The 21,441-nt window shown below is 44.1% G+C and overlaps 1 protein-coding gene and 1 long non-coding RNA gene across 2 annotated transcripts in view; one reads left to right on the top strand and one right to left on the bottom strand.

Annotated features, from left to right (window-relative positions):
• Nucleotides 1-12,013, top strand: part of LOC129821844 (uncharacterized) — a 38,344-nt gene extending 26,331 nt beyond the window's left edge. Inside the window, exons 9-13 of the mRNA XM_055879534.1 lie at nt 978-1,078; nt 1,843-2,072; nt 10,351-10,679; nt 10,772-10,828; nt 11,080-12,013. Coding sequence (XP_055735509.1) covers nt 978-1,078; nt 1,843-2,072; nt 10,351-10,679; nt 10,772-10,828; nt 11,080-11,393 — 1,031 coding nt within the window. The 3' untranslated portion in view covers nt 11,394-12,013. The remainder of the gene's footprint in view (nt 1-977; nt 1,079-1,842; nt 2,073-10,350; nt 10,680-10,771; nt 10,829-11,079) is intronic.
• The window catches only part of LOC129821846 (uncharacterized), a 26,270-nt gene continuing 4,829 nt past the window's right edge, over nt 1-21,441 (bottom strand). The window contains exons 2-3 of the long non-coding RNA XR_008754413.1: nt 1,822-2,018; nt 1-245 (exon numbers count right to left, since the gene is read on the bottom strand). This is a non-coding gene — a long non-coding RNA (uncharacterized LOC129821846). The remainder of the gene's footprint in view (nt 246-1,821; nt 2,019-21,441) is intronic.

Genomic DNA, 21,441 nt, shown 5'->3' on the forward strand with positions numbered 1-21,441 from the left:
TTTCAGACAAAATAAACATTTATTGAAAGCATTGTTTACTAATGGGTTATGCAGTTAGAGGCTATAAAGGTGTTGCAGATGACAGTCCCCAGTTCTCTCTTTGCTGAAGCCATGAGTACACGTTTCAGTGCCCAACAGGTCGTAGATCAGATTTTTTTCAGATGTCCAGGAGGAACAAGAGAACAGTGATTTAGAAGAGGAGGTATCTGAAGAAGACGATGGGGAAGAAGAAGAAATCCCCCAAGCTGAAAGAGAGAATTTTTTTGTCAAAGAACAGCAAAATAACATGGTCCATGTCATCCTATGATAACCAGGGCAGGATGGCAGCACAAAATGTCATAAGGATGAACCCAGTGCCCACAAGACATGTAGTTGCCCATGCCCAGGACATCGCCTCAACATTCTACATGTTTATCACACGAGCCATTGAAAAAATTATCCTGGAGATGACAAATTTGGAGGGTTTCCGTAAATATGGAACTGGAAAAGGATGGATGAGATTGACCTGCGTGCCTACATAGGGCTGCTAATCTTAGCGGGTGTCTATAGATCCCGAGGCGAGGCTACATGTAGTCTCTGGGATGCAGATAGTGGAAGGGCGATTTTCCGTGCCTCGATGCCACTGAAAGTCTTTCACACTTTCTCAAGAATGCTACGATTTGATAACCGTGAGTCAAGACCTGCAAGAAGTGTGAGAGACTCACACTCGCGACTATAAGAGATGTCTGGGAGAAGTGGGTGGAGCGTCTGCCATACCTCTATAACCCTGGGCCTGAAGTAACGGTGGATGACATTGTTTCGCAACGTCCTGGCAGCTGCTGGAAACAATGTAGGCGAAATTGATTGTGTTGGGTAATTACAAATTAGTTAATGATTTTCCTTTCTTGAACATCACGGTCCTCCCTCCTTCCCATCTCTCTAACCAGGTCACTACCATCACTATCACTGTCCTTCCTCCTTCCCATCTCTCTAACCAGGTCACTACCATAGTGCTAGCTGTGGCTCTCAGGTTTACAATCCAGACAGTAAAATCTGCTGTTCCGGGAAGCTGTCCAATAGGGTGCTTGGAAAAAACCTGGTAAGTCCATTAGCCCACAGACCTAAGGCCTACAGCTAAAGCTTAGTTCACTGAGCCTCCTCCACTACATTAGGTTCAGTTCTCCTCATGTCAGTCAAATTCAAGTAAAACAGCTTAATCATCCATCTACCTGTTGAGTTGTTGTTGGTCAAGGCATAAAGGCAATGCTGTAAAGTACTGGGATGTCAAGTATCTGTCTAAAATGGTCAAAATATCTAAAAGTGGCAATGTAAGACAAGGCTGACACTATAAGTTTTCAACAGACCCATTTTCAGTCCACTCAGAATGTTTAGACAGGGCCCCATTGGGAAGTGGGTGTCCCATACTCATTGCCAATGTTCTAGAGTGCTGTCTATCAAGGAGAAAATATGCCCTATGATTTGCCAGTAAAAATTACTATTTAAAGTGGTGTTTGCTTTACTTGGGCTATATGCGGTACTAGGTCAGTTTTGACAGCACATTTAGTTCTGTAAGCCCCACCCTGCAACCAGTTAAGAGTAGAGCAGCTCCTCTTTTGTGGGAGAGTGTGTCAGACGACGGATAACTAGAGGTCTCTTTTCTAACACTTGGCACTCTGTTGGTAGAGGATGTGTGCACAGGTCCCCTGGTAAGAAAGTTAGACTCTCTTTTATAGCAAGTTGACTTTCTTTTGTGATTGTGTTTGAATTTTGGGTATGTGCATGCTACGGTGTGTCTGCACGTCTGTCATTCATGTTGTGTGTGTGTGTTGTTACCCTGCTGACCAGTGTGTGTCTCTCTCCTAGTGCTGCGGTACAACTCCGTATGGTGTAGAGGACCGAGGGGTGCTGTGCTGTAACCGGACCTTGCACCGTGTGGTGGAGGATGGGTACCAGTGCTCCCCAGGTGGCCGCTTGTATCGGCCATCCATTGACATGGTGTGTGGCTCACGCGTTCTTCTCAACGATCCAGGCAAACACTGCTGTGGAGAGGAGACATACGACCCTCAGTATGAAATCTGCTGCAACGGACACAAGTGAGTTGCTCTATAGGGTGGAAACTGTAGGTAGTTTATCACAAAGACGTGGGGTTATCACTGTCTGTAAGCACAGTTCAGAGTGCCTGAGGGCTAATGATTAGATCACTTCATTTTCAGCAGAATATATCCAGCCTCCCTGTCTAAGTGTTTTTATTTATATTAAACTAGGCAAGTCAGTTAAGAACAAATTCTTATTTACAATGACGGCTTACCCTGGCCAAACCTGGACGACGCTGGGCCAATTGTGCGCCGCTCTATGGGACTCCCAATCACGGCCGTTTGTGATTCAGCCTGGAATCAAACCAGGGTCTGTAGTGATGCTTCTAGCACTGAGATGCAGTGCCTTAGACCGCTGCGCCACTCGGGAGCCCAAATTGTTGATGCAATGTCTTGAAAGTGTGTGTGTGTGTGTGTGTGTGTGTGTGTGTGTGTGTGTGTGTGTGTGTGTGTGTGTGTGTGTGTGTGTGTGTGTGTGTGTGTGTGTGTGTGTGTGTGTGTGTGTGTGTGTGTGTGTACTATAACTAACTGTGGAAAGTATTTTCCCACCCACTGTCTGAGACTGGGTGTGCATCTTTGTATGTTTATGTCTGAGAGACATTGATGGATGCAAATCTGATAAAATAACATACCCACATTCCCAGTCCCACTACCTCAGATGTTGGAGAATTCCTCATGGAATGCACCATGTCATACAAACTACTGCCCCCCAGACATATTTCAACGGGGTGTCTACCGCAGAAGCCAAAGATCTAAGAGTATCCTCCCTCTCTTTCTTTCCTTCACTTCCCTTTTCCAGTCAGTGGCATTCAGACAGATAGACAGCCAGACTGGAGAGGTGGTATGTTTGCTTTTGGGTTTCCACACAGTGGGTAGTTGTTTTTGTCTAATTCGTCCTGTTGTTTGGCTTGTGCTTGACCCCTTGTATGACTCTAGGAGGAAACTAGTTGACTCCTGTTTGGCATTTGAGGAATGTTGCTAATGTTTGTTCCAAGTAAATGTTGTTCATTATTGACTGAAGTGTGTTTATTTGGAATACAGAAAAATGTACCATGTCTGAGGGCATACCTGACACAGATGGGAAGGACTTTTAAAAAAACACTTATGAATCTACTTATGTTTTGACTCTGGATTGCGGCTTCACACGCTGATCTAAAGTCTATAGAAACGTGGTCGAACACATCATTAACAACCAATGCTCCAATGTTAAAGGCTCTAACCCTGTCAATCAAACTCTGGGTCACGACCTGTAGCGCGGTTCCCATGAAGTTGCATGGCAGTCTGAATTTATACAGATGCCATTACTCAATATTTTGGCCATGAATCAAGAGTGAAGTCTGTGATAATAGTGCAGTTGTGAGTGACGCACTTCAATCTATTTTCCTTTTGACTCTGTGGCTGAATCCGGTGGCGGTAGTTGCCGTTTATGATCAGAGTGGACGATTTTTTATTTTTTTTATGAGCATGGCCTTATTTCTGGTGGTGTAAAGAACTTAAGTAAAAATACTTGAAAGTACTACTTAAGTAGTTTTTTTGAGTGTATGTACTTTACTTTACTATTTATATTTTTGACAACTTTTACTTTTACTTCACTACATTCCTAAAATGATGTACTTTTTACTCCATTCGTTTTCCCTGGCACCCAAAAGTATTTGATACATTTTGAATGCTTAGCAGGACAGGAAAATGGTTAAATTCACACACTCTAGAGAACATCCCTGGTCATCCCTACTGCCTCTTATCTGGCGGACTCACTAAACACAAATGCTTCATTCGTAAATAATGTCTGAGTGTTGGAGTGTGCAACTAGCTATCCGTAAATTTAAAAAACAAGACAATTGTGCCATCTGGTTTGCTTAATGTAAGGAATTTTAAATGATTTATACTTGTACTTTTACCTTTTACCTTTACCTTTACTTAAGTACATTTTAGCGATTACATTTACTTTTAATACTTAAGTATGTTTAAAACCAAATGCTTTTAGACTTTTACTCAAGTAGTATTTTACTGGGTGACTTTCACTTTTACTTGAGTCATTCTCTAGTCAGGTATATTTACTTTTACTCAAGTATGACAATTGGGTACTTTTTCCACCACTGATTATTTCTATGACAGCATATTGGATGACTGTCATTCATATTCCATTCACCCTGCTCAATGTAACATCGATAGGTTTAGGCTACTACATGATTCTCAAATTTGCCCTGTACCCATCATGAGGATGCTGAAACCTAACCTACAAATGAAAGTTTATGATGTAGCACAAGTCGAGAGACAAATTGGAGTAATCAGGGTGACAGACGGTGACAATTCAATACCGCCTTGCACTCTCTTGCCTCCATCAAGATGATCTGGGGTGTAATCATTAGTACAAACAGTTGCAAAACATTCAATTTAAATGTGGAAACTGAATTGTATCATTCAAGTTATGAGTGTCCTGAAGTTGATGGGTTTATCGATCCCCTCGCCTCTCTTGAAGTCACCTTTTGAGTTTCAGGCATCATAGTAAGATTCTGTATTGTCTTTAACCCTTTGACACATACAAACACACTCCTGAGGTCATTATACAGTGGTCCCTGTAGCTTACGCTCAAACCGGTGCAATTTGAACTCTTATTTAAAACATCCAGTTATGATTGACGCAACAGTCAGCGTTTAAGCTACACTGTTTTTTTCACCTAAATATTTTGTCTTTACAACGTCATGTCCTCAACGTGACCAGTTTCTTTTTGGATGCAATTTTCAGACATTCCTAGAAGTAGCTACAGCATAACACAATTCTCATCCAAACCGGAAAATGTAGATTACATTAGTCATAGCGCTGAGGAAGAGGGATCTAACATAAGCGGTCATATTTTGCTAACTCTCGGCTGATAAGAAGCGTAATATGAATAAGCTGATAGCAATTACTATTTACAATTTATCACATCACGGGTGAGCTCACCATTGATCGAAATATACTTTCTATATATACAAAAGCATGTGGGTACACCTTTGAATGAATAGAGTTGGCTCTTTCAGTCACACACTTTGCTGACTGGTGTATAAACTCGAGCACACAGCCATTCAAACTCCATAGACAAACATTGGCAGTAGAATGGCCTTACGGAAGAGCTCAGTGACCTTTAACATGGCACTGTCATAGGATGCCACATTTCCAACAAGTCAGTTTTGTCAAATTTCTGCGCTGCTAGAGTGGAAACATCTAGGAGCAACAACGGCTCAGCCACAAAGTGGTAGGCCACACAATCTCACAGAATGGGACTGCCGAATGTTGAAGCACGTAGCGCGTAAAAATCACCTGCCCTAGGTTGCAACACTCACTATATTGAGTTCTAAAGTGCCTCTGGAAGCAACGTCAGCACAAGAACTGTTCGTCAGGAGCTTCATGAAATGGGTTTCCGTGGCCTAACAGCCGCACACAAGCCTAAGATCACCACACGCAATGCCAAGTGTTGGCTGGAGTGGTGTAAAGCTTACCGCCATTGGACTCTGGAGCAGTGGAAACAGGTTCTCTGGAATGATGAATCACACTTCACTATCTGTCAGTCTGATGGATGAATCTGGGTTTGGCGGATGCCAGGAGAACGCTACCTGCCCCAATGCATAACGTTTGGTGGAGGAGGAATAATGGTCTGGGTCTGTTTTTCATGGTTTGGGCTAGGCTCCTTAGTTCCAGTAAAGGGATATCTTAATGCTACAGAATGCCCTGTGCACAAAGCGAGGTCCATACAGAAATGGTTTGTCGAGATCGGTGTGGAAGAACTTGACTGGCCTGCACAGAGCCCTGACCTCAACCCCATCGAACACCTTTGGAATGAATTGGAACGCCGACTGCGAGCCAGGCCTAATCGCCCAACATCAGTGCCCGACCTCATTAATGCTCTTTTGGTTGAATGGAAGCAAGTCCCCGCAGTAAAGTTCCACCATCTAGTGGAAAGCTTTCCCAGAAGAGTGAAGGTTGTTAAAGCAGCAAAGATGGGACTAACTCCATATTAATGATAATAATTTTGGAATGAGATGTTAGACGAGCAGGTGTCTACATACTTTTGGTAATGTAGTGCATGTGTCCATTACAATCTATACAAGAATTGGAATGCATGACTTGTCATCAGTACTTGAAAACGTGAATAAAACAGTAAAAACTAAAGTAGAATTGACAACACAATATACAGAAACTATCATGATAACGTAATAAGGCACTTACTTTTGATAGGAACGCACACATGTCCAAAGTTATTATTAGTAAGGAAAACAACAATGAAGGCAATGCGGGCGCCAGCCAGAAAATGTGCCAGGTGGGAAATGTTAGTGCAAGTTCTGTTCTGACTGGAGTTGTGCAAATGTCTGCATACTTGATCTGGGGAAGTGCTTGGGCTCTGTGAAAAGGTTGTGGGATGCAGTAAGTTTTTTAAGGAAGGAGTGGTCAGTTTACAGATTGAGCCTGTGCAGTATATGCAGAGTTTTATTCTATCTTTCCAGTTTTGTAGTATAATTTTTTTGTGAAGGGAAGGTAATATAAAGTTCTTTGTTGATGGGTATTTTTAATGGCCAATTCACCAAGGTGGGAGAGGCCAGGGGAGACAAGAATGCTGAGGCCAAGGGTCTCAGACAGCTTGCTCATGACCCCTGACCAGAATGATTGTATAGGTGTGCAGGCCCGAAAGGCATGGGATTGACTGTGTGATTGGGGCAGGGCTTACACTTATTGGTTTCTGAGACCCCCATGAGATGTAATTTACAATTAGTGATATGTGAACAGCAAAGAATTTCGTACTGTATGAGTTGGGTTCTCGAATTGCCAGTCATAGAAAATGTATTTTTACAGATTGTTTGAGAAAGCTTACATTTTTGAAAAAGCGAGGATAGCTGATTTTTGTAATGATTGATATAAATGTTATTTTTTCCTGCTTCTCTTAATTGAAGATATTGAAAATGGTATTTGTTTGGAATGTTATATACACTGAACAAAGATACAAACAATTTCTATGAGTTTACTGAGTTACAGTTCCTATGAGGAAATCAGTCCATTGAAATAAATTCATTAGGCCATAATCTATGGATGTCTGGGAATATAGACATGCATTAGTTGGTCACTGATACCTTTAAAAAAGCAGGGGTGTGGATCAGAAAACCAGTCAGTATTTGGTGTGACCACCATTTGCCTCATGCATCGCGGCACGTCTCTTTCATATAGAGTTGATCAGGCTGTTGATTGTGGCCACTGGAATGTTTTCCCACTCCTCTTCAAATCGCTTTGCGAAGTTGCCGGGAACTGGAACACGCTGTCGTACACGTTGATCCAGAGCATCCCAAACATGCTCAATGGGTGACATGTCTAGTAAGTATGCAGGTGTTGGAAGAACTGGGACATTTTCAGCTTCCAAGAATTGTGTACAGATCCTTGTGACATGGGGCTGTGCATATGCTGAAACATGAGGGGATGGCGGCAGATGAATGGCACAACAATGGGCCTCAGGATCTCGTCACAGTATCTCTGTGCATTCAAACTGCCATCAATAGAGTGCAATTATGGGCCTCCCGAGTGGCGCAGTGGTCTATATGTGCCACTAGAGATTCTGGGTTCGAGTCCAGGCTCTGTCCCAGCCGACTGCGACATGGAAACCAATGGGGCGGCGCACAATTGGCAGCTCGCCCAATTGGCATGCAAACAGCATGCTCCCTCAATAATTGAGACACCTGTGGCATTGTGGTGTGACAAAACTGAACATTTTAGGGTGGCCTTTTATTGTCCCCATGCTGTTTAATCAGCTTGTTGATATGCCCCACCTGTCAGGTGGATGGATTATCTTGGCAAAGGAGAAATACTCACTACCAGGGATGTAAATTAATTTGTGCACAACATTTTAAAGACATTTCTGGGATCTTTTATTTCGGCTCAGGAAACGTGGGACCAACACTTTACATGTTGCATATATATTCTTGTTCAGTATAGTTTGTATAGGTCGTGAACAAGCTGTCTCCAGGTGTTACTCCTCTTTGTTTCCAAATGGGGAATAAAAATGCTTTTTTTATTGATTTGGAACATGGGGTTATGCCAGATTGGAGTAAGGGGTATGAACAGCATCCACCTCCAGGTGTCACTTATTTTCCCCAGTGTATTTATCCCTGTGTTTCCTGTCTCTCTGTGCCAGTTTGTCTTGTATGCTTTCAAGTCAACCAGCTTGTTTTTCCCGTGCTCCCTGTTTTCTATTCTCTTTTTCTAGTCTTCCTGGTTTTGACCCTTGCCTGGTTTTGACCCACCTGCCTGACCCTTTTGCCTGCCCTGACATCGAGCCTGTCTGCCACTCTTTAACTCTTGGACTCAGAATCTGGTTTTGACCTTTTGCTTGTCCACGACCGTTCTCTTGCCTACTCCTTTTGGATTATAAATAAAGTACAAAGACTCTAACCATCTGCCTCCTGTTTCTACATCTGGGTCTTGCCTTGTGCCCTTATATTGGCAGCGATTACAGCCTCAAGTCTTCTTGGGTATGACACTACAAGCTTGGCACATCTGATTTGGGAAGTTTCTCCCATTCTTCTCTGCAGATCCTCTCAAGCTCTGTCAGGTTGGATGGGGAGCGTCCCTGCACATCTATTTTCAGGTCTCTCCAGAGATGTTCAATCGGGTTCAAGTCTTGGCTCTGGCTGGGCCACTCAAGGATATTCAGAGACTTGTCCCGAAGCCACTCCTACGTTGTCCTGGCTGTGTGCTTTGGGTCGTTTTCCTATTGGACGGTATACCAACAGGATAAAGTAAACCTCTCTGGAGCAGGTTTTCATCAATGATCTCTCTGTACTTTGCACCGTTCATCTTTCCCTCGATCCTGACTAGTCTCCCAGTCCCTGCCGCTGAAAAATATCCCCACAGCATGATGCTGAAAAATATCCCCGCCACCATGCTTCACTGTAGGGATGGTGCCAGGTGCTTGGCATTCAGGCCAAAGAGTTCTTAGTTTCATTAGACCAGAGAATCTTGTTTCTCATGGTCAGAGTCCTTTAGGTTCCTTTTGGCAAACTCCAAGCAGACTTTCATATGCTTTTTACTGAGGAGTGGCTTCCGTCTGGCTACTCTAGCATAAAAACCTGATTGGTGGAGTGCTGCATAGATGGTTGTCCTTCAGGAAGGTTCTCCCATCTCCACAGAGGAACTCTGGAGGTCTGTCAGAGAGACCATCGGGTTCTTGGTCACCTCCCTGACCAAGGACCTTCTCCTCTGATTGCTCAGTTTGGCCGGGCGGCCAGCTCTAGGAAGAGTCTTGGGGGTTCTAATCTTCTTCCATTTAAAAAGGATGGAGGCCACTGTGTTCTTGAGGACCTTCAATGCTGCAGACATTTTTTGGCACCCTTCCCCAGATCTGTGCGTCGACTCAATCCTGTCTCGGAGCTCTCTGTACAATTCCTTCGATGTCATGGCTTGGTTTTTGCTCTGTTATGCACTGTCAACTCTGGGACCTTATGTAGACAAGAGTGTGCTTTTCCAAATCATGTCCAATCAATTGAATTTAGCACAGGTGGACTCCAATCAAGTTGTAGAAACATATCAAGGCTGATCAATGGAAACTGGATGCACCTGAGCTTAATTTTGAGTCTCATAGCAAAGGGTCTGAATACTTATGTAAATAAGATATTTCTGTTGTTGATTTTGGATACATTTGCAAACATTTCTAAAAACCTGTTTTTGCTTTGTCATTATGAGGATGTTTTTTTATATACAATTTAGAATAACGCTTTAACGTAACATAATGTGGAAAAGGGAAAGGGGTCTGAACACTTTCCGAATGCATTGTAAATGGTTGAAAGCACAGTAATAACACATGTAGATGACAACTAAACAGAAAACTGAACATGTGGTGGGCCGGGCGCAGTGCACGCTGACACAGTCGCCAGGAGTACGGTGTTTCCTCCGACACGTTGCTGTGGCTGGCTTCCGGGTTATGTGGGCATTGTGTCAATAAGCAATGCGGCTTCATTGGGTTGTGTTTTCGGAGGACGCACAGCTCTCGACCTTCGCCTCTCCTGAGTCCGTACGGGAGTTGCAGCGATGAGACAAGACTGTAACTACCGATTGGATACCACGAAATTGAGAAGAATAAGGGGTGAAAAAAAAGACAAAAAAAATTCTATAGAATGGATCAAATCCATAACATTTTTAATGATCAGTGCATATGGTGTTCACCCAACATGACAGCACAATAGCATTAAAGAAAGGCACCAAATTATGAGAGATGATGTTCTCTTGGATTTGGGAAGTAAAATATTTTTTCTCTTCAAAGACACCACAGGTTGAAAAATGTTTCCTGCTGCGGTGGGAAGGCCTACGACCCCAGCAGTGGCCAGATGAAGTGCTGTGCAGGGACTCTGTACAACCTGCAGGTTCAGGACAAGCTCTCAGAGGAGGCCCAGTGCTGTGGGAGTGTCCTGATGGAGGCCGGCTCCACCCAGACCTGCTGCTCTGCCCCAGGGCTAGACCTGCTCTACCCTACCCAGCAAGGGTTCACCTGCTGTGGGCACCGCTATCCCAATGCCTCCCTGTGGTCTTGCTGCGCCGGGGTCCTGCATCCAAGGCCTGAACCACACAACACCACCAAGAACATGATTCCAGGTCAGTGGGATATGTGATATGAATCTTCTGATGTGTCCCTGCCTGGAGTCTGTCTCTGTCCATTTGATTAAACTGTTGTTCATTATCCTCAGGACCCAGGCTTCTACCACTGGAGGATTTGAAGACTGAAGTCCTGTGTTACAATGAAGGTAAGGCCTCCAGTTTGAAGCACAGAATGAAAGGAAACATTACTTTAATCTTTAGCAAAAACAGTGGGACCACTAGAATCTTCTTTGACTCTTGGATGTACAGTGGCTTCACAACGCTAATCTTGTGTGTGTGTGTGTGTGTGTGTGTGTGTGTGTGTGTGTGTGTGTGTGTGTGTGTGTGTGTGTGTGTGTGTGTGTGTGTGTGTGTGTGTGTGTGTGTGTGTGTGTGTGTGTGTGTGTGTGTGTCCCAGTTCTGCTGGGGTCAGTGGAGAGTGTGTCCGTGAAGATGAATAAGCGGTCCATCGGGATGGTGAACGCCATGTACATGCTGGCCTCGCGTGCCAATGTCAGCGCCCTGCCTTCCCCTCACTACGTCACATTACCCGACCACTGCAGCTCCCCTGAACTGGTGCCGGGCAACACTTACATCTGGGTGAAAAAACCTTCCTCAGATCTCATAAGTTTCATCTCTGATCTCAGCGATAATTCCTCCCCTCTCTATTCCATCCTTTCCAGGTGCAGAACCCTTTTTCTTGCTCGGAGTAAAGCCCCACATAATGTTTGAAAGCTTTACAGTGTTTGTTTGCAAGTAACATTGATTATTAACAACATTGTTAACAACATTGTTAACAATCAACGGCGTAATAAAAAGCTCATCTTGGGTTCTGATGGTGTTCGACAGTTGAACTAAGATCATGAGGCACAAGTTATATTCTTCCAGAGTCAATTGGTATATATCATTCATTTAAAAGTTTTAATTAATTGCTGTTGCTATCACAGATTGCCCCTTTAAGCTATCAGTAGACATTTAAGACATGTTTGTGAAGTGATTGTATCACATTGTGCAAGGACAGGAAAAAAAGCCTATTTTAGGCGTATGACTTCACCATGCATCACTTCAGGTGGTTTTGTGTGGGGTGGTTGCCTTTATCTTATCCACATATATGTACCCCATTATCTGACACTGGATCATAGGATCACATTTTTGTTCTATTATTTCACTGCCATACTGTGTTTGATCTTGTCTATCCAACTTGTCTCAAGAGGACCACAATGGAAATAAGTCCCAGACTTTATTATATGTTATCCTCCCTGATTTTATTCATGTCCATGTATGGCTTTTAAGTTTTATGTGTGCTTGTTTTTTAAAATGGTCGAATTAATAAACTAAACTAAACTAAAGAATGTTGTTTAAGATTAAAGGATCAATGGGAATTGGAAGGTTGTTACATGCTCGCCCACTCCTACAACTTGCCTCTGAGACTTGAATGAAGCAATGCATTAACTTTTACTGCCTCAGAAACCCGGATCCGGGATCACCCCCCACCCCCCCCCACACTGATTAGCATCACTAGCATAGCGTCACATTTAAATAGTAGCATCTAAATATCATTAAATCACAAGTCCAAGACACCAAATGAAAGATACAGATCTTGTGAATAAAGTCACCATTTCAGATTTTTTAAATGTTTTACAGGGAAGACAAAATATGTAAATCTATTAGCTAACCATGTTAGCAAAAGACACCCTTTTTCTTTGTCCACCATTTTTTCTCAACACCAGTAGCTATCACCAATTCGGCTAAACTAAGATATTGATAGCCACTAACCAAGAAAAAACCTCATCAGATGACAGTCTGATAACATATTTATGGTATAGGATAGGTTTTGTTAGAAAAATGTGCATATTTCAGGTATAAATCATAGTTTGCCATTGCAGCCACCATCACAAATCTCACCAAAGCGACTAGAATTACTACAGAGAGCAACGTGTATGACCAATTTACTCATCATAAAACATTTCATAAAAATAGACAAAGCATAGCAATGGAAAGACACAGATCTTGTGATTTCAGACAATATTTCAGATTTTCTAAGCGTTTTACAGCGAAAACACAATAAATCGATAAGTTAGCATACCACATGTGCAAACGTCACCCCAGCATGAATTCAAGCCAAAGGGAGCGATATCGTTATCATCGCCAAAAGATATAAATTTTTTCACTAACCTTTTCAGAATTCTTCCGATGACACTCCTGTAACATCATATTACAACATACATATATTGTTTGTTCGAAAATGTGCATATTTAGCCATAAAAAAACGTGGTTATACAATGAAAATAGTAGCAAATCAAGCCTCAACATGTCGGACGCCATCTTTCATAGTGATCTAGTTTAATCGAAAGCTAATCATATACTTGACTAAAAAATACAGGGTTGACAGGAATCGAAAGACAAATTAGTTCTTAATGCAATCGCTGATTTACATTTCTAAAATTATCCTTACTGTGCAATACAGGGTTCGCCAAGCGAAGCTATAGCAAACAAAATGGCGGAATATGCGTTTAAAATATTTCGACAGAACAACGATTTATCATATTAAATATTTCTTACTATGAGGTGATTTTCCATCAGATTCTTGGGCAATGTATCCTTTCTTGGATCTAATCTTCTTTTGGTCGAAAGATGTCCTCTGTCCGTCGAAATGCCCACTAACATTCGACCGGGACCCCGAAACGTGCCCAAAGCTTCAAAGAGCATCACATAGAAATTCCTCAAAATCGCACTAAACGGATATAAATTGCTATAAAACGGTTTAAATTAACTACGTTATGATGTTTCTAACTCCTATATCGAATTTAATTACAGACGGATACATTTCACGTTGATAACCGAGCCTTTGAAAATGGCATCCCGAGGTCCTCTTCTGCGTAATGGCCAGAGTCGAAAGGGGGGCTACCCTCACTCCTTGGCCTTTTATAACCTCTGAGAGCTACGCAGAAAGCCCATTCCACTTCTCATTGGTTACTGACATCCAGGGGAAGGCGGGTGCAGTTCATGTCGTTCCATAGGATACACACAGACCTTAAAAACTGATCTGAAACCAGAGCTTCGCTCTCAGACCTTCGCACTATCTGTCATGGATTTCGCTGTAGAAAGAGTTCTGGGTCACCCACAGACATAATTCCAACGTTTTACGAAACTAGAGAGTGTTTTCCATCCAATAGAATTTATAATATGCATATTGTACGAGCAAGAATTGAGCACGAGGCAGTTTAATTTGGCGACACCCAGAAAAAATAAATGCTAACTGCTCTCCCTATTTTAACATCCTAGGGCACTGAGTCTTTGGCTGCGTTTATGAGCAAAGTCAAATTATGAATAAAATATTGTAAAACTGATATATACTGAACAAAAATATAAACGCAACATGTAAAGTGTTGGTCCCATGCTTCATGAGCTGAAATAAAAGATCCCAGAAATGTTTCCATATGCACAAAAAGCTTATTTCTCTCTAATGTTGTGCACAACTTTTGTTTACATCTCCTGTTAATAATAATTTCTCCTTTGCCAAGATAATCCATCCACCTGACAAGTGTGGCACATCAAGAAGCTGATTATGCAGTATGATTGTTACACAGGTGCACCTTGTGCTGGGGACAATAAAAGGACACTCTAAAATGTGCAGTTTTGTCAGCGTGCAATTGGCATGGTGACTGCAGAAATGTCCATCAGAGATGTTGCCAGATAATTTAATGTTCATTTCTCTACCATAAGCTGCCTCCAGCGTCATTTTAGAGAATTTGGCATTACGTCCAACCGGCCTGACAACCGCAAACCATGTATATGGCGTCGTTTGCGTAATTATCGTATTTCGTCGTCCTAACGCAGTCTACACTGCTATCTGCCCAGCAGCTAGCCAGCTAGCAAACGTCCACCGTCTACCGAATATCAGCACTGTAGAAACTATTACACTCAACGGAACGACTTGATTAGTGTAGTGTTAGCTAGCTACATAGTTGTCTTTGCTGTCTTCGTATCCAAGATAATTGGGTAGTTCAGAGTGTGTAGTTTTAGAGTGATTATCTTAATTTACCGAGGTTAGCTAGCCAGCTATTTGTCGTCCTTAACGTAGGAAACACTGCTAGCTAGCCAACAGCTAGCCAACGTCTACCGAATTGAACTTCCGCACTCAACAACCCGGTCGCATTCCGCTTCGCTCCACAGGTAGTATCACATTTTCATTTCATTTCATTACAGTACAACGGTTTGATTTGTTTGATCGTAGCTAGCTACATAGCTAGCTACATAGTCGTCTTTGTAGGTGGTGATTGACTCCGCTCTCTCCACTGGCTTCCAGTTGAAGCTCGCATCCGCTACAAGACCATGGTGCTTGCCTACGGAGCTGTGAGGGGAACGGCACCTCCGTACCTTCAGGCTCTGATCAGGCCCTACACCCAAACAAGGGCACTGCGTTCATCCACCTCTGGCCTGCTCGCCTCCCTACCTCTGAGGAAGTACAGTTCCCGCTCAGCCCAGTCAAAACTGTTCGCTGCTCTGGCACCCCAATGGTGGAACAAACTCCCTCACGACGCCAGGTCAGCGGAGTCAATCACCACCTTCCGGAGACACCTGAAACCCCACCTCTTTAAGGAATACCTAGGATAGGATAAAGTAATCCTTCTAACCCCCCCCCCCCTTAAAAGAGTTAGATGCACTATTGTAAAGTGGTTGTTCCACTGGATATCATAAGGTGAATGCACCAATTTGTAAGTCGCTCTGGATAAGAGCGTCTGCTAAATGACTTAAATGTAAAATGTAAATGTATCAAAGATAATTGTGTAGTCTAGAGCAATTTTCTAGGTTAGCTAGCCAGCTATTGTCGTTCTTTTAACGCAACGTAACGTAATCAACACTGCTAGCTAGCCAGCTAGCCACCGAATAGCAGCACTGTAGCAGCACTGTAGAAACTATTACACTCAACGGAACGACTTGATTAGTGTAGTGTCAACAACGCAGCCACTGCCAACTAGCCTACTTCAGCAGTACTGTATCATTTTAATCATTTTAGTCAATAAGATTCTTGCTACGTAAGCTTAACTTTCTGAACATTCGAGACGTGTAGTCCACTTGTCATTCCAATCTCCTTTGCATTAGCGTAGCCTCTCCTGTAGCCTGTCAACTATGTGTCTGTCTATCCCTGTTCTCTCCTCTCTGCACAGACCATACAAACGCTTCACACCGCGTGGCCGCGGCCACCCTAATCTGGTGGTCCCAGCGCGCACGACCCACGTGGAGTTCCAGGTCTCCGGTAGCCTCTGGAACTGCCGATCTGCGGCCAACAAGGCAGAGTTCATCTCAGCCTATGCCTCCCTCCAGTCCCTCGACTTCTTGGCACTGACGGAAACATGGATCACCACAGATAACACTGCTACTCCTACTGCTCTCTCTTCGTCCGCCCACGTGTTCTCGCACACCCCGAGAGCAGCTGGTCAGCGGGGTGGTGGCACCGGGATCCTCATCTCTCCCAAGTGGTCATTCTCTCTTTCTCCCCTTACCCATCTGTCTATCGCCTCCTTTGAATACCATGCTGTCACAGTTACCATTCCTTTCAAGCTTAACATCCTTATCATTTATCGCCCTCCAGGTTCCCTCGGAGAGTTCATCAATGAGCTTGATGCCTTGATAAGCTCCTTTCCTGAGGACGGCTCACCTCTCACAGTTCTGGGCGACTTTAACCTCCCCACGTCTACCTTTGACTCATTCCTCTCTGCCTCCTTCTTTCCACTCCTCTCCTCTTTTGACCTCACCCTCTCACCTTCCCCCCCTACTCACAAGGCAGGCAATATGCTTGACCTCATCTTTACTAGATGCTGTTCTTCCACTAACCACATTGCAACTCCCCTCCAAGTCTCCGACCACTACCTTGTATCCTTTTCCCTCTCGCTCTCATCCAACACTTCCCACACTGCCCCTACTCGGATGGTATCGCGTCGTCCCAACCTTCGCTCTCTCTCCCCCGCTACTCTCTCCTCTTCCATCCTATCATCTCTCCCCTCTGCTCAAACCTTCTCCAACCTATCTCCTGATTCTGCCTCCTCAACCCTCCTCTCCTCCCTTTCTGCATCCTTTGACTCTCTATGTCCCCTATCCTCCAGGCCGGCTCGGTCCTCCCCTCCCGCTCCGTGGCTCGACGACTCATTGCGAGCTCACAGAACAGGGCTCCGGGCAGCCGAGCGGAAATGGAGGAAAACTCGCCTCCCTGCGGACCTGGCATCCTTTCACTCCCTCCTCTCTACATTTTCCTCTTCTGTCTCTGCTGCTAAAGCCACTTTCTACCACTCTAAATTCCAAGCATCTGCCTCTAACCCTAGGAAGCTCTTTGCCACCTTCTCCTCCCTCCTGAATCCTCCTCCCCCCCCCCCCCCCCCTCCCTCTCTGCAGATGACTTCGTCAACCATTTTGAAAAGAAGGTCGACGACATCCGATCCTCGTTTGCTAAGTCAAACGACATCGCTGGTTCTGCTCACACTGCCCTACCCTGTGCTCTGACCTCTTTCTCCCCTCTCTCTCCAGATGAAATCTCGCGTCTTGTGACGGCCGGCCACCCAACAACCTGCCCGCTTGACCCTATCCCCTCCTCTCTTCTCCAGACCATTTCCGGAGACCTTCTCCCTTACCTCACCTCGCTCATCAACTCATCCCTGACCGCTGGCTACGTCCCTTCCGTCTTCAAGAGAGCGAGAGTTGCACCCCTTCTGAAAAAACCTACACTCGATCCCTCCGATGTCAACAACTACAGACCAGTATCCCTTCTTTCTTTTCTCTCCAAAACTCTTGAACGTGCCATCCTTGGCCAGCTCTCCTGCTATCTCTCTCAGAATGACCTTCTTGATCCAAATCAGTCAGGTTTCAAGACTAGTCATTCAACTGAGACAGCTCTTCTCTGTATCACGGAGGCGCTCCGCACTGCTAAAGCTAACTCTCTCTCCTCTGCTCTCATCCTTCTAGACCTATCGGCTGCCTTCGACACTGTGAACCATCAGATCCTCCTCTCCACCCTCTCCGAGTTGGCCATCTCCGGCACGGCCCACGCTTGGATTGCGTCCTACCTGACAGGTCGCTCCTACCAGGTGGCGTGGCGAGAATCTGTCTCCTCACCACGCGCTCTCACCACTGGTGTCCCCCAGGGCTCTGTTCTAGGCCCTCTCCTATTCTCGCTATACACCGAGCCACTTGGCTCTGTCATAACCTCACATGGTCTCTCCTATCATTGCTATGCAGACGACACACAATTAATCTTCTCCTTTCCCCCTTCTGATGACCAGGTGGCGAATCGCATCTCTGCATGTCTGGCAGACATATCAGTGTGGATGACGGATCACCACCTCAAGCTGAACCTCGGCAAGACGGAGCTGCTCTTCCTCCCGGGGAAGGACTGCCCGTTCCATGATCTCGCCATCACGGTTGACAACTCCATTGTGTCCTCCTCCCAGAGCGCTAAGAACCTTGGCGTGATCCTGGACAACACCCTGTCGTTCTCAACTAACATCAAGGCGGTGGCCCGTTCCTGTAGGTTCATGCTCTACAACATCCGCAGAGTACGACCCTGCCTCACACAGGAAGCGGTGCAGGTCCTAATCCAGGCACTTGTCATCTCCCGTCTGGATTACTGCAACTCGCTGTTGGCTGGGCTCCCTGCCTGTGCCATTAAACCCCTACAACTCATCCAGAACGCCACAGCCCGTCTGGTGTTCAACCTTCCCAAGTTCTTTCACGTCACCCCGCTCCTCCGCTCTCTCCACTGGCTTCCAGTTGAAGCTCGCATCCGCTACAAGACCATGGTGCTTGCCTACGGAGCTGTGAGGGGAACGGCACCTCAGTACCTCCAGGCTCTGATCAGGCCCTACACCCAAACAAGGGCACTGCGTTCATCCACCTCTGGCCTGCTCGCCTCCCTACCACTGAGGAAGTACAGTTCCCGCTCAGCCCAGTCAAAACTGTTCGCTGCTCTGGCCCCCCAATGGTGGAACAAACTCCCTCACGATGCCAGGACAGCGGAGTCAATCACCACCTTCCGGAGACACCTGAAACCCCACCTCTTTAAGGAATACCTAGGATAGGATAAAGTAATCCTTCTGACCCCCCCCCCTCCCCCCTTAAAAGATTTAGATGCACTGTTGTAAAGTGGCTGTTCCACTGGATGTCATAAGGTGAATGCACCAATTTGTAAGTCGCTCTGGATAAGAGCGTCTGCTAAATGACTTAAATGTAATGTAAATGTAAATGTTTGGGCGAACGGTTTGCTGATGTCAAGGTAGTGAACAGAGTGCCCCATGGTGACGGTGGGGTTTTGGTATGGGCAGGCACAAGCTACGGACAACAAACAAAATTGCATTTTATCAACGGCAATTTGAATGCACAGAGATACCGTGACAAGATCCTTAGGCCCATTGTCGTGCCATTCATCCGCTGCCATCACCTCATGTTTCAGCATGATAATGCACGGCCCTATGTCGCAAGGATCTGTACACAATTCCTGGAAGCTGAAAATGTCCCAGTTCTTCCATGGCCTGCATACTCACCAGACATGTCACCCATTGAGCATGTTTGGGATGCTCTGGATCAATGTGTATTACAGCATGTTCCAGTTCAAGCCAATATCCAGCAACTTCACACAACCACCGAAGAGGAGTGGGACAACATTCCACAGGTCACAATCAACGGCCTGATCAACTCTATACGAAGGAGATGTGTAGCGCTGCATGATGCAAATGGTGGTCACATCAGATACTGACTGGTTTTCTGATCTACGCCCCTACTTTTTTTTAAAGGTATCTTTGACAAACAGGTGTATATCTTTATCCCCAGTCATATGAAATACATAGATTAGGGCATAATTACATTATTTCAATTGATTGGTTTCCTTATATGAACTGTAACTCAGTAAATCTTTGAAATTGTTGCATGTTGCATTTCTTTTTATTCAGTATACTCTATATACATTTTACTTACAGGTGGTCTCAGGAATCAAACCTGCTATCTTGGCATAGCAAGCGCCATGCTCTACCAATTTAGCTACAAAGGACCACTCTTGGTAAAAATGAAAGCGAATGCTTATTATTGAGTTGATAACCATCAGATGACATAATAGAAAGAAGATTACTTTGCCTGAACAAGCACCTTTTTTAGCCACAAGCCATGCTTTTCCTCAGGGTACTCCTTCACACACAGAAGTCAAAAAGGCATCTGTGTTTTTGAGCCTTTTATCTGAAATTGGTATGTTTTTTTTTTACAAAGCACACTTGTCAGAGAGGACAGAGGAACATCTATCAACAGGTTGTACTGCTGACAACATTTGAACAGAAGGGAAGAATGTGCTGCACTTTGAGAAACACTCTGTAGTACAATGGACATGTTTACCATCCTATTTACATACCTCATAAATGGACTGAAATTCACAACCTAAAAGGATAAACATTAATATCAATAATATTAATTTATCGGACTTACATAGAGACATACTGTATCCTTACAATACTTGCTTTGTGTGTTTGGTATGCTATGTGACACTACATCACAATTGTTTGACCTCTTAACGATCTGACCATTTTTTTTAGTCTAAAATTACATACCCAAAATCTAACTGCCTGTAGCTCAGCACCTGAAGCAAGGATATGCATATTCCTGATACCATTTCAAAGAAAACACTTTGACGTTTGTGGAAATGTGAAACTAATGTAGGAGAATATAACACATTAGATCTGGAAATAGATAATATAAAGAAAAACATTTTGGGGGGTAGTTTTTTGTTCCATTATGTTTGAAATGCAAGAGAAAGGCCAATATATGACTTAGGAATCTAGGCGCAATTTAGATTTTGGCCACTTGATGTCAGCAGTGTATGTGCAAAGTTTTAGACTGATCCAATGGAACATTGCATTTCTGTTCAAAATGTATCAAGACTGCTCAAATGTCCCTAATTGGTTTATTAATACATTTTCAAGTTCATAACTGTGCACTCTCCTCAAATAATAGCATGGTATTATTTCACTGTAATATCTACTGTAAATTGGACAGTGCAGTTAGATTAACAAGAATTTAAGCTTTCTGCCAATATCAGATATGTCTATGTCCTGGGAAATGTTCTTGTTACTTACAACCTCATGCTATTCAACCGTCCCGCAGGGGACACACAATCCTCTAGACTCTAGAGGTTGAACCTTGCTGCTCCTTTCTCCTACTTGAGAAAAAGAGAGAGCTGATCTTTGGATAAGGCTTAACAACTGTTTAAATCAAGGCGTCATTCCTTCCAGCAGTATCTAAATACAGGCTGACTATTGTACATGGCTGGGTGGAAGGCCACAGCCATGCTGGTATCTGCATGATAACATAACTGCTGTATGAAAGACGAAGTAGATTGGATTCAATTCAACATTAACAACCATCAATCAAAGCTGTCCAGTTCCATTCATGGGAGGATGCAGTTACAGGGCAAACAACTGTATACACTACAAGGAACTGATGTGATGGTGTCTCAAGGGGGTTTGTTCAAAAACACATCCTTCCCTCCTCTCTTCCGTAAGGTAATCACTGAATCCTCCTTCTCATAAACCACAATGAAATTAAATCAAAATAACCAGTTGACACCGGCACCAAAATATTGCTCAGAACTGTCGGAATTCTGAAGTGGTCCAAAAATAGTACATGGGTGGTACAATAACGATCAAAGAAATAGAATGGGAATGGAAACAACTCGTGGCAGAAACAATTTAGGGGAGAACTTGGCAAGAAATGAGTGTCACGTTCCTGACCTGTTTTATGTTATTTT

This window comes from Salvelinus fontinalis, chromosome 24, assembly GCF_029448725.1.
Source record: "Salvelinus fontinalis isolate EN_2023a chromosome 24, ASM2944872v1, whole genome shotgun sequence".
NCBI classification, from domain to species: Eukaryota; Metazoa; Chordata; class Actinopteri; order Salmoniformes; family Salmonidae; genus Salvelinus; species Salvelinus fontinalis.